At 50.8% G+C, this 14153-nt stretch overlaps 1 protein-coding gene across 5 annotated transcripts in view; it reads right to left on the bottom strand.

Annotated features, from left to right (window-relative positions):
- GATAD2A (GATA zinc finger domain containing 2A) overlaps window positions 1-14153 on the bottom strand; it is a 101848-nt gene that overhangs the window by 10474 nt on the left and 77221 nt on the right. For all 5 annotated transcript variants that reach the window (XM_036093934.2, XM_036093938.2, XM_036093933.2 and 2 more), the window contains 5 exons: window positions 3339-3471; window positions 3079-3210; window positions 1741-1830; window positions 965-1096; window positions 326-493 (listed from right to left, as the gene is read on the bottom strand). In XM_036093934.2, coding sequence (XP_035949827.1) covers window positions 326-493; window positions 965-1096; window positions 1741-1830; window positions 3079-3210; window positions 3339-3471 — 655 coding nt within the window. The remainder of the gene's footprint in view (window positions 1-325; window positions 494-964; window positions 1097-1740; window positions 1831-3078; window positions 3211-3338; window positions 3472-14153) is intronic.

Consider the following 14153-nt stretch of genomic DNA (forward strand, 5'->3'; position numbering starts at 1 on the left):
ACATGCTGGGTCCCACACGCCACCTGAAGCCTCCCCCCAACCCTTCAGCTCAGGTCTGCACCTCTCCCCTTCTCAATACCTATCCACCTCTGCTAGACCATAGTTCTTAACATAGTGGACTCCAGCCCATGACTTTTATACCGCAACAGGCCCAGAGGAGCTCCAGTCCAAACCCCCATGCGGCATCTAAGGCCTTGCCTGGCTCTGAGGGAGCAGGCAGGTCACACCATACCACTCTGGAGACCTGACTATGCCGTAGGACTGGGCACCCTTGAGGTGTGTGTGGGTAGGGGGTGGGGTCAGGTTAGGTCAGCACAGCCCTCACCTGTGGGATGTTCACAAGCAGACTGGTGTTGGGGACGTTGGCGACGCGGATGAGGCCCTGCTGGATGATCCTCTGTCCCTGAATTTGCACACTGGGTACAGATGCCCGGGGGGCCAAGAGGAGCGGCGGCGGCCCCGTGCTGGAATGTTGTCTGATGTTGTGGATTTGCTGTGGGGTGGGACAGGGGACAAGATGATGAGAGGGATGGGGCGCCTGGGTGGCTCAGTTGGTTAAGCGTCCAACTCTTGATTTCGGCTCAGGTGCCCCCTGCCACGTTGGGCTTTACACTGGGCATGGAGCTTTAGGATTCTTTCTCTCTCTCCATCTGTCCCCACACTGCACTCTCTCTCAAAAACAAACAAAAAAACAAAACAAAACCCCAAAAAATGAACAGCTTTTTTAAGGCTGAATAACATTCCACTGTATGGATACCTCCCCACACACACTCTCTCTCTTCCCTTCTAAAAAAAATTATTAAAAAATGAAATAAAATAAATAAAAAGATGATGAGAGGAACAATGGAGGGAGGGAAGGGGTGGGCCCCATAATCCCCAACCTGACCAGGAAGGGTTCTTTGTGAGGTAACTGGTTGGAGTAGCCTGGACACACTCTTACACCCCACAAGCATACCCTGCTCACCTGAGCCCCCCTGACGAGTGGGGGCATGACGACCTGTGAGCTCGCCTGCGGTCCCAGCTTCGAGGACACCTGCTGCCCGCCGCGGACCAGGGGTGGTGGGATGACACTGCCAGGCATTCTTGTTGAAGAGGTCTGTCAACAGCACCAAACCCCAGATTTTATATGGCTTTTTTTTTTTTTTTTTTTAACAAACAGGTTTGCTGTTTTATAAAGTACACACTTGTTTGGGGGGGGGGGCACTAAAATGTCTATTTACTCTAAGCACAAAAGAACAAAGAACATGGATAACAACCACAGCCGTGCAGACTGGACTCACTCAGGAGTGAACTGCACCAACAAGGCAGGACATTCTCACCCACACGACCCCCACCACAGCAGAAGTCCAGCTAACCCGGGCTGGGTGTCACTTTCTTGCTGGTCTGAGCTGAGGGCACAGGCCTGTTTGAGGGAAGGTGGGCCCCTGTTCAGACCTTAGTCTTGTGTCTGGGAGTGGGAGCTCTGCCCATCTCACCCTGTGGGTAGGAGGTCCTGCTCGGTCCCACAAACTTGGGAGTGTCGAAATGAAAGGAACCTGGCCTGCCTAAATCTTGGTCCTCTCTCCGATTTTGCTAGGAGCAGTCATAGGAGGAGACCTCTCAGCACTGGCATGATTTGTTCATGATGTCAACAGTGGCCTAAGTTTGGGCCTCACTCCAGTCTAATCATATGGAACGGGCAGCCTTTCACAGGAACTGGATCAGGACTGCTCAGGAGCCTAACGCAGAGGGAACACTGACCTGAAGGGATGGCTTGCCAGAAGGAATGTTCTGGGTGCCCCGCACAAGCGGGGGAGGGGTGGTCACGGCACTCCCAGCAGAGCCTGTGGGCTGTAAGAGAGCAGGACATGTGAGAGATGAGGGAGTCGTCAGCCCCACTCCCCTCACACACAATCCAGACAGAGTAAGATTGGTTTTCTTCCTCTTCCAAAGGCATCAGGCTCTAAGGTTCTGCTTCCCGCCTGCTAAAGTCTGTAGCAGGAACTGACTCGCTTGAAATGGGCAGAGGAGAGATTTTCCAGCACCCCTCACCCCTGGGGATGCCTGACATCACATTATGGTTCAAGAGCAGGTTTTGCTTTCCAGGGGATGTGAAGAGCCAGTGATGATGACTGAGGCAAAGGACCCCAGGCCTGAATAGATTAATCCCAACCTTGGTGACAAACACCAAGTCCAGGCACTTCTTAAAGTAACATATTCCACTAGGTAAGGGACAGATTTGGTTCACTCCACTGAGTCTTAAACAACTGGAAAGGAAACAAGTAATAGGCAGACTCTGTCCACTAGCAGATTAATAGATGCCAGGCCATGTCCACTTATTGACTATGTTCAAGTGAAAGCTCAAGCAAAGCCCTAAGTGAGACCAATGAGTATCCTCCTGTCCTGCTCCCCTTAAGGGGACTTGTGTTCTATATACTCTGTCAGCTCATACTGCCCAAGACACATTTACTTCCTGGTTTACTGAAATAGTGGTTAAAGTAAAAGGAAGGGTAGCTTTAAAAAACCCAACAAAACAAACCAGACCTTGGCCTACACAGTAACCTGCATTCAGAAGCAGCAAAAGGAGCCTCAGACACCAGGGGAGATAGGAGGAGGAGCCCCAGGACAGAGACTCTGGGGCCTGGGCAGCACTGTGGCATGCCCCTGCAGCATTAGGGAATCTGTCCACAAACCATGGTAGCCCCTGATGGCCAGCATGGCCCACCCACAGAATAGGAGGCCTCTCTGTAAATGGGTTTGGGAAAGAGCTCTTAACCCAGAACTTCCAGCAGCTTCTAAGACATCTGTTCTCTATTTTCTTCATGCTTCCAACCTACAAGGAGTTTTACATACTCAGATCGAGAATATTCTAAACCAAAACGCACTGTAATATCCTTACTGACTTCCTTTTCACAAAATCTGTAATTCAAATTTCCATTTCAGACCTTGACCCTTATGCCCCTGAGGAAACTTGTCTGCCTGTGACCAGCTGCTCCTGTTCCTGGCACTGAGGTGGGCCAAGGTAATGAGTTTGGATTTCCGTCCCCTGTTTTAACTGGCTCCTGCTGACTCTTGAGGAGAGAATGGACACACACACACCTTCTGGGCGGTAGTTTCCTTTTGTATTTGACTCTGCCGCAACTTTTTTAATAAAACAAGTTTTGCTTCTTCTAATCGTAACTCTTCTTTCAGTTGCTTAATCATCCTTTCTCGTTCTTCAGGACTGCTTTTCTGCAAGGGCAAGAGAACAAGGGTTGAAGGGGAGAGCCACAGCCGGGGAGCACAGGCCCCACCATCACCAACGCCATTGGGGGATATTGTCGGGCAGGGTCATCCCCCAACATGGAGACAAGGCTCACCATGAGGGCCTCGGTACTGGTCTCCTTCAAGGCCTCCTTCGTCAGCCCATTCACCCTTGGGCTTGCAGGCTGCTCATTGTCAGAGAGCACAATCACATCAGGAGAGGGGGCTCTCTTCTCAGACTTCATGTCACTGTGGAGCAGGGAAAGCAGGTTGTTACCAGAGTGCCTGGGCGCTCTGCCAGACACCGTTCCCCAGGGCCTGGCACCCATACACCACAGATCCCAGATTTAGACACAGTCACAGCAAGGAGGTGGAGAGCATGGCTGCCCCACTCACTCTCCCCAGCCTCTCTCTTTGGGCGTTCTCCCTACCATACACCCAAACTGACTTCTCTCACTGTACTCACCAAGAGGCACCCAAACCCACAGCTAGGCCCCTAGCCAGGACTATTCTTGGTGCCCACCTCTGTGTACCCAGAGCTGAGGACACCTGTGTTCAAGTGTGATATGGCCATTTTGGAAAACACCGCAGCTCCCTTCTCTACCATGTGGCTCAGTGTCCAATAAAAATGCTCAGCTTGAGGGGCGGCTGGGTGGCTCAGATGGTTAAGTGCCGACTCTTGATCTCAGCACAGGTCGTGATCTCGGGGTGATGAAATCGAGCCCTGTGTAGGGCTCCATGCTCAGCGCGGAGCCTGCTGGAGATCCTCTCCCTCTGCCCCCTCACCGCTTGCACAGGCACACGTGTGTGCGCGCGCGCTCTCTCTCAAAATAAACAAACAAAATCTCAAAAGAACAACAACAACAACAAAAACCAGGATCCTGGGGCTGAGGCAGGGTCTTTCTTGGCCCCTTGTCAGGGCTCCTGTGTTGGTGTGACAGTGTGATGCTGAGCTACTGTGTTGCTGACCCCACATACAAGGTCCCAGAGACAGTGCTTTGCCCCCAACCAAGCAGCTGTTTGCTGAGGGCCCAATGTAAACTTTCCCTTAAGACCTGGCCTCCACTTGTGTTGAAGAATTAGGATCCTTTTCATCAGTAGGAAAACCAGCAGAGGACCAAACAAACCCACTAGGTGGCACTGTGACCCAGTGAACAAACTCAATAAAGTTAACTGGGAGAAACAGCTCTAGTTGTCCCACTCCTCCTTACTAGACCCCAGCAAAGCAAGGACAGAGTTATGGATGGAGAACTAGTTTTAATAGCCCACTCAACTGCCTTTTCCATTCCTGGAATGAGCTCTGTCTTTAGGGAAGGATGGGCACAGAGGACCAAATGCTGAGGGTTCACGTTTGCCCCTGGAACTTTCCCCCCAACCAGGGCTCTTCCATCCCTCCTAAAGAGCCACATGGTGGCTACACCTCAATACTCCTAACCTTGATTTGATTTAACCAGTGCAGCTGTTGGCCGAACTCTCACAAGAGATCAGGGGAGTGGACGAAAAGGTGCCATTTCAAGATATACAGTCTCCTCATTGGGGTGATTAATTTACACTCTCAAGTCCAGAAACTAGCTGGCTATTTATAAAGTAACCCAGGATGTCACATTCAGGCCTCACCAAACCAAAGACCAATGCAATTTGGGAACCACCACTCATTCTGTATGTCTCCCTGCTAACTGCCCACTCTGCCCAAGATCAACTTTCAAGGTGACCTCAGGGCTCCAACTATCCAGGTTCTCTGGACGCAGACACAGATATTGAGGGGTAGTGCAAGGCCCCAGCACACGAGCTGTAGCCACTGGTCCCAGCCCAGGTGAGCTCCCAGGTGGCTGCATGCAGACAGAGCAGCAGCCCAGGCAGAACCATGTCTAGAACTGCAGACTGCAGGCATATCCTGAGCAAGAGTGAGTGGAGACGATGGTGATCACTTTTTATCATCTTACTGAGGGGCATGCACTTTTTCTGAAGGTTTGAGAGGTCTAACAAAACTCAAATCTGCCTGAGGGAAGAGGGCAGGCTGAGGGACCGAGACCATCTGGAGGCTGAAGCTTCCTGAGATGGCTACTCTGACCACAGCACTCCCAGGTCTCATCTTGGCCTGAGAGTAATCAATAACTCATCCAAAAGATGACGTCACCCCACCCCCATCAATGATCACTCAGCATCCCAGCAGCCAGCAGGGAGTGAACTTCCTGTATGCTAATCAGCCACCAAAAAGTCACGTGACAAAGGCATTTCCCTCCTTTGTCATGTGACCCTTTAACTGTGCCTTCCAACATGAAAACCATGGCAACAGCCAGTTCTAACCGGTTTGTGACACACAGCCTTCATTTTGAGAAGTGAGGTAGGGTTCAGGTGCTGTCAGAAAATGGAGGCACCCAGCTTACCCTGGGGCTGCCCAGCTGCAGGCACTTCCTATGTGGCGCCAGAACCACAAGAACTGTTGGTGTATTACAGGGGCCAGGGCCACCTCTTCCAAACACAGAGAAGCCACCAGCCCCTCTAGTTACCCACATGGAAAACTTTCCTAAGCTCAATTTTTAAAGTAAAGGTGCTTCAAAAGTCTTCTCAGTACTTTCACGGGGAGTTCTTTTAATTCAGGAGAAAGAACACCCCGTGTGACACAGGCTAAAAATTACTATGGAGATTCTTTAAAAAAAAAATTGTTCTAAATTATAAAACCATTTAGGCAGAAGGACAAAAGCAGAGGAAATCTAGCCCAACATGCCAGGGGGATGGCACTGTGGTCAGGTACACTGCTTTCCTGCTTCAGTCCATGGTGGGCACGTGTGCACCAAGTTTATTTGGAAGCTACATGATTTCAAGGCAAATCCAATAAGCCCATCCTGCCCATCTTGGGAACTCTTGCGTAAAATATTATCAAAAGAGATTTTATGTGACCTATGAAAATCCCTGGAAACAGACCATGCTTTTATCAACAAAAACGGTCTCATCACCTCCTCCCCTGTATGCCAGCCCTGGCTAAACACAAAAGTTCTGTCACTTGCTTGGAACTTTCATCAAGTTTCCTAGAGGGAAGGCAGAGATTATATAATCTTAACTCAGTGACAGATCCCATGTTCACAGCACCAGGCTACCATCCCAACTGCTCACCAACCAGCAGTGTGTGCAAAGTTAAAATTTAGTGTCCTCCCAGCCCATTCCAGGGGAAACGGCCTCATCAAGAGAACACAGAAACCGTCGTTCTTGGCAGCTGTAACCTTTGCTGTTGTCTGAAAGGGCTTGCCTGACGTATGGGAAAGGGACACTTCGTCCACACTTGTTCATTCACTCACTCACTTGTATTTGCTGAAAACCTACTAAGAAAGCAGGTGCTGTGCCAAGCAGTAGGGATAAATCCCTGGATAAAAGGCAGTTCTGTTCTCAGGATCCATCAGGAGGGACAGACCCCCAAACCAGAAGGGGAGGGGCAAGTAAGGGCATATCCACAGGTGGGAATGGACCACCAAGACTTGCCTTGGCTCACTGAACAGCAGGGAAAGCTTTATTTTACTGGAGCTCGAAGAAATGCAGCATCTTGCTACCCCAAAGACCTGCTCCATCAAAGACTGCATTTCACAAGATCCCCAAGATTTTTTTTTTTTTTAAGATTTTATTTATTTATTTGAGAAAGAGCACAAGCAGTGGGGAAGGGCAGAGGGAGAAGCAGACTCTCCCCTGAACAGGGAGCCCAATGTGAGGCCTGACCCCAGGATCCCGAGATCATGACCCGAGCCGAAGGCAGATGTTCAACCGACTGAGCCACCCCGGCACCCAATCCCCAAGATTCTTGCACACGGTAGGGAAGCTAAAGAGGACTGTAGGCCCAATGAGGCCTCAGGACAACAAATTCCACCTCAGGGCCAGCCTGAGGAGACTGGTAGGGCCAGCCACAACCATTCCCTGCCAGAACCCTCTCTCTTCCCCTTATCTGTTGGGCCTGGCTGGGTGGGGAAAGACAGGTAACTACTTACTAGCAGTGTTTAAGGGTGGGGTGGGGGACACTGCTAGACCAAGCACCAGCCTCACCCATTCCTGCAAACACTCACCTCGGCTCCACCAGACCCTCCCCCAGTGTGTTCCTCCACTGGAGCCCATTCACACCTCCCAGGCCAAGCCGATCAACTGGCTTTTCCAGCTCCCAGCCCCTGTACCCCAGGCTCCTACTCACAGATACATCCTGCCTGGGTTCCTCCTGCCTTCACTATGGGTCCCTCCATGGAATGTCCCTCCACCACACTCCCGAGGCCCCCATATGAGCCCCAACTCACACTTCAAGACACAACTTTAAAACCATGTGCCCTCAGAAAGGTCCTTGGCTGGCCCAGTCCTGACACGCTGGCCCTGGGAGCATGATCAGCACTCCCCTAGTGCACTCATGGGGAACACCCCCCACAGCATGCATGCCTGAGGAAGCCTTCTTAGCTGTGCCCAGTACTGTTCATCATGGGGGTGGGAGTTCAGGGCAGAATTCTGGGGTTCCACTGAAGGGCAGCACAGGCATGAGCAGAGGCTTCCCTACCAGCAACCAGCTTATTCACCCTCACTCTAGCAAACTAGTCCGAGGAAAGTACCTTCACCTTTCTACTGGGTCAACCCACCACCCCACAGCCTCCCAGGGTAACACTGTCATTGCCTGTTTGTCAGGCAGGTTCCCCCACCCAAGCTGGGGCTGGACGAGAGGGGCCCAGCCCTGATGTGACACCACAGCTCCAGGAAAGGGGATGATGCCACCCACCTCCCCAGAGCCAGATGGGCAGGAATTTTCCCCTGGTGCCACACTGGCTGGGAAAGGGGGACAGGCCACAGGGCCCCCTCCAAAGCCTGTGGCTATGCTCACGAAAGCTCACATAAGTAGGCACTATGAACCAAGCCTGCACACTGGGGGCTTCCCCCACAAAGCCATCTGAAATTCACTTGGTTCTGTCTCTTGTAAGTGAAGAGCCCACGGCAAGACATTCCCCTCTTTGTGCCTCCTACACCAGGATAGGAATTCCTGCCCTGCTGCCACCTCAGGATTGCTGGTGAGTGAGTATGACCTCAGTGCTGAGGAGGCTTGGACAACCCAGGAGACCATCAGGGAGATTCAGGCCCCAATCTTTCCTAAAACAGTAAAGAGATGCTTGCCATGAATGCAAGCTTGGCACAGAGCAGAGAACTGGCCATTGTGGGTTAATATTTTAATATTCTCAAACTCAGGGAGGGCAGGAATGTATCTGTTTTATGAACTGCTCTGTCCCAGCAGCTGAAGCAGGACCTGGCACAGTGGGTGCGCAGGCAACATGGCTGGTGGACATACCCACCTCTTCCTTTTCCTAAGCACCTGGTTCCAGGATGGGGTCTGTGAGTTCATGAGGAATCCAGTGATGACTGTAGAGACTGACTGATCACCTTGCACATGTGGTCAGCTTTTTCCACGTACACAGATGCCACATTGCTAAAGGATGTGCAAATTCACTTAAAAGGATTTCTGAAGGGGCACCTGGGTGGCTCAGTCAGTTAAGCACCTGACTCTTGATTTCACCTCGGGTCATGATTTCAGGATCATGAGACTGAGCCCCGCGTCGGGCTGTGCTGAGCATGGAGCCTGCTTAAAATTCTCTCTCTCCTTCTGCCCTTCTCTGACCCCCACTTGCTCAGGCACTCTCTGTCTCTTAAAAAAGGGATTTCTAGGGGTCCTTGGGTGGCTCAGTCATTAAGCGTCTGCCTTTGGCTCAGGTCATGATCCCAGGGTCCTGGGATCGAGCCCCGCATCGGGCTCCCTGCTCCGCGGGCAGCCTGCTTCTCCCTCTCCCACTCCCCCTGCTTGTGTTCCCTCTCTCGCTGTGTCTCTCTCTGTCAAATAAAGAAAATCTTTAAAAAAAAGGGGGGGGGGGATTTCTACATTCTGTGTCATTACGTCTGTCTTTTCAAGCAATAGGTCCTTGAAGTGCAACTCCTAACCTGTGAGTCAGGACTTTGGTGGATGTTAAGAAGGAGCCCTAATACAGTCGACAAAATCATGTACAGAAGACCACCACACTACACCCTGATGAGACCGCCATACCTCTCCATGTTCACACATCCATTCAGTCCTGTCCTCAGAACCTGGGCTGGTTTTATGGCTCACTCTGTGAACTACAGGAATGCAGAGGAAGCAATGCTACAAGCTTTCTCAAAAGGTCACAGAAGCCTTGCAGTTTCCGCTTGAGCCCTGAGAATGCATGCTCTGGTGGGGTCTCACACTGTGTTGAGGATGTCAAGTTAGCTGTATGGAAAAAAGGTCAAAGACACACAGAGATGGGCCTAGCCATCCTACATGAGTGACAAAGCCACTGGGAACATCCAGCCTGGCTGAAAAAGGACTGCAAGGATGAGAGTCTAAGAAGCAGCGCCCAGCTAGGACCATCCGACCAGCAGACAGGACAGACAATGCTACACCAATACATCATCACTTTAAACCACTAAGCTAGCAGGGCTGACAGCCCAGCTCTGCCCCCAGGGAACTATACTATACCACTGTAACTCCATATCTCTCAGGCTGTCCCCAGCAAGGAGACCCACTCTAGAAATTACCCTGGGACAAAGCAGAGAGAAAGAATGTGGGAAAGAAACAGTTTACCCAAGCAACCACCCCAGCTGAACCTCGTAGCCCCCCAAAAGGACCAGCAGTTCTCGGTGCATGAGGGATGGCCATGGCAAATGCAGACTTGAGAGGATATAGAAGCACAGTTCCAGAAAGGCCCGAGACCAGAGCTGCTCAAAAAAGAAAGGAAGTGAACAGAGGGTCCTACAGGAGAGGAGGGGGCCATCTGTGTGTCTGGGAGCCACCACAGCCTCAAGCATTACACTGAGTGGTGTGAATCAAAGCCAGAAAGCAATTCCGCATGCTTTTAATCTAATGAGCATCCCCATTCCAGAAACACTTCCAGAAAAGCCCTACAAGAGAGAAAGATGGTTACCACAACTTCCCAGGTTAGTTCTACCACCTGGGAACATCTCACTGGCCCCTGCACATACCTCTGGGATCTTTCATGGCCATCTGGACATGAGAGCTGCTCACTAGGACCCCTCACTACCACCCCCTCCTTTCCCAAGGGGAGCCGTCACTAAGAGACACTTGGTGTGATTAGAAAGGGAGCTCTGCTGCACACAGACACAGGCTGTGCCCCAAAGCTGAAGACTTGCCTGCCCCAGGGGACGGTAGGCACGGACGGGTGCCTGGTCCCCTCCCCAAACCTCCAGGGCCCTGGAGCCCACCTGCTTCCTGCCTGCTTCAGCCCCTCTTCAACTCCCTGGACTCCCTTCTTGGCATCCATTACCACCTCTCCCAGCCCTGTAACTTGACACTCTGTTGGCTGGGATGTCAAGAGAAAAGCCCAGAGCCTGCTTTGTAGGGGCTGGGAAGTCAGAACACATTTTGCTTCTTGGCCACAGAGGCCATGGAGGTGAGCAGCTGGGGATGAGATTTTTGAAACCCAGCCATCATTCTTCATGGAGACTTCAGGTCCAACTATCACTCTGGGAATCCATTATGGCATACCCTGCCACAGCTACCACTGAACATCTCAGACGAGAAGGAGCTCCTGTGGCCAGACTCTGGCCCTGAGAGCCCATCCCCCCTCCAGGGCCCCCAGCACAGAAGAGGGCAGTCCCAAGGCACATGGCCAGAGCAGAAGAGCGCTGTGCTGTCAGCAAGGCCAGGAAGCATTCAGCCTGTCCTGCTGGGGCTCCTTCTAGGAACATAGGAGACCCCTGGAAGTCACAGCCTGTCCAGGGAGGCCCAGAGGACTTCACTCCAACTCGAACAACAGGGGCCAGTTTCAGAAGCATGCAGAGTCACCAAAGGCTGTAGAGACAAGGTGAGGATGGGTGAAATAGAGCACTCCCTGGGCCAGAGAAATTAGCTGTGACCCCACATAAAGGCCCCAACACCAAATGGCAATGGAGCAGCCTTTAGGGCCAGCATCCACCCAAGGAGGTCACAGCAGCTTAACCCTGCCAGCAGCCAACATGTCCAGCTAGAATCCGATAACACCAGAAAGGCTAAATCCAATTCAGTATGCTCTGCTTAGAAATTTGGAAAGGGGCACTTGTTACAAATGACCACAATCATAGAACTGAAAGGCTGATGTACCTTGGGTTTGGAAAAAAATCACCCAAGATATTTGCAGATCCTTTACAAGGGCCATCTCTGTGCCAACCACCAAGATGCACACTTCTGTGTAATCCTCCCAATTGCCTGATCATCACTTCACTCTACAGGTGAGGAAACAATCTGAAAGGCATGACTTCTTGAGGTCACACACCTATGGCCTGCAGATAATCTGGGCTCACACTAGGCCCAGGCTTCTGTGGACCCTTGGCAATCCTGCCCAACTCTGGGACACCGAGGGCTGCCATGTGTACCCTGCACTGCACTGGGACCCAGGGCACCAACATGGGTCAGATCAGCTGGGTGCCCGTGGCCTACAGAGGGCTCAATGGCACCCCAGAAAAAGCAGCAGTCAGAGAGGGTGGGAGAGAATGCGTTCCACATGACTGTCAACTCTGACACCTCTAACTCAGGTTATCAAATACCATTTTTGGACTAGATTAAAGAGGAAAATGTTTTTATTTATTCTTAGGATCCTGGACAGCCAGCAGCATCCACATGCCGAGCCGCCGAGGTGAGAAAGAGATGACAATGTGAAAACATGGATGTGGTTCTTGGACTTGACTGGGAAACAACTACACATGGACTGCCGCCTGCCCAAGAAAGCTGGGTGGGGTTTCAGCACTCTGGAATCCAGACTCCGAAAGGGCCCGGGGCCTGGGAGAGTGTAAGAAAAAGGAGCATGGGACCCCAAATGCCATAGCACCAACGCTAGTGATCTCTCCTTCATCTGGTCACCATACCCACATGCCAGACCAACCTTCCTCCAGGGAGGAACACAAAGAGAACCCAGGAGCACTCTGTGGCATGAAGAGACTCCCTACATCACATGAACCCAAACACACTTCCTGGGATGCCAGCTCCCTCACCAACTCACAGCAAGAGAAAGTCACCTGTGTGCAGATGAAAACTACACACCAGAAACAAACATTACTTTCCAGCTTGCAGCAACTACATACTTCTGTGATAAATGGAAAGTACTTGCTTTGCCTGAAAATTTACTGCCCCCTTCTAAAAATCTGTGTTTCAAACTGCTGGATCCTCCCCCACCTTCCCCTGACAAATCCCAACCTGCCCTCCCAGCACAGCACCAGTGTCCCCCACCCCCACCAGATCTGCTCCAGCTACTCTGGGTACAGTAGGACCATGGGAGGCTAGTCGTACCTCTGCAGCTGTGAGGACTCCACCCAGTCACCAAACCTCAATGAACCTCAGTTCCTTCATCTGCAGAATGGGATTCCACTGACCTCCAGGGGATGTTGTAAAATGTAAAGGCATAAAACGTGCACCTAGTTCACAGATAACAGCCCCAGCTCTTTTCCCCATTTTCACGGAACATGATGCACAATCAGAACAGCCCCCATCACCTTTGCAGCTATAATTTAGCTCTGAATTGACTCATCTGGCCACCCGCCCTGCAGTCAGAGGTCCCTGGGGACAAGGTCTCACACTGAAGGCTTCTCTTCCTTCTATTATCTGCCTCCAGCAGGCCATTAACCACTGCTGCCTGAGACGTGAGCGAGCACGCAGCCCTGATGGACGTCCTCGTCTCTGCCCACTCTAGAAAGCCTATTCCCAGCCCACCTAAGCTCCTCTGCATTGCCCTGGGCTCTGCCAGGTCATTGTTGTAACACTGAGACAACTGTCTTTTACACCAAGTTAGGACAGTAGTGCCAAACTGCCAGTACGCGGTGACACCATGCTGTAGGCAAAGCCCTGGATAAAGTACAAGCTACTGACTTTATTAAACTTCAACCCTTGAGCACATGTCTTTTTAATATTCTGTGACAAGATAAAACACTTCTCCTGCGTACCAAAGCAGGACAGCCATCCAGAAGAAAAGCATGTGCGTGAACATTCACAAGGCTTGAAGAAGGACTGACAGACACACTGTGGTTATTCAGACTTTGGCAGACATTTTCCTCAAAATGGTTAAAGGAAAGCCTGTTTCTTCGGGAACAACTACCAGTATTTGTTGCCAATGATAAAGTCCAAGCTTCCAACAAACAAAATATAAAACTTTGGAAAATTTGTGGTTTGTAGCCATGAGCCCAAGAGGTCAGACATTAACTAATCTGATTTTGTCATATTGAATAATGCAATGTGTCAGTATTTCAAAGGTCTCTGTAACTCTGTAAACTACTATTTTCTAATGTTCAATGGCATTACAAACTCAAACATGAGTAAAAGATCATCCAGGGGGTGAAGACACAAATTACCCAGGCAGAAGAATCCCAAATAATTTGTGTAGCTGCTTTGCTCTTGAGGACGGGGTGTGGGCTACATGTGGTGACTTCCTTCCAAGGAGTCCAGCATAGAAAGGGGTGAGAGACTAACTTTACAGTGGAGACATCTGACAGATGCTACCTCAACCAGGTGATTAAGGTCAACATCACAGTGAAAAGTAAACTGATGGCATGTGCTGTTGATATGGTGTGGTAAGAAGGGTACCTTACATCTGTGGTCCTCCTCAAACCCATTGCCCCAGGCCAACCATGAAAAAACTCCAGATAAATCACAACTAAGGGATTTCCCACAACACTCATGACCAGTTCTCAAAACTGTTGAGGTCACCAAAAACAAGAAAGTCCGAGAAACTCTCTCAGCCCAAAGGTGTCTAAGGAGATAGGATGACTAAACCCAGGACAGAATTAATAAATATTTTCAAATTTCTAACAGAGCAAATAGACAACAGATATTTTTCACATGGCCAAGATGGAAAGGGGGTCACACCAATGTTTTCAGCAAAGGGTTTCCCATGGCAAGTGCTAGTCTGAGCAAAGGCTCCTGAATGGAG

This window comes from Halichoerus grypus, chromosome 1 (genome assembly GCF_964656455.1).
Source record: "Halichoerus grypus chromosome 1, mHalGry1.hap1.1, whole genome shotgun sequence".
Classification (NCBI taxonomy): Eukaryota; Metazoa; Chordata; class Mammalia; order Carnivora; family Phocidae; genus Halichoerus; species Halichoerus grypus.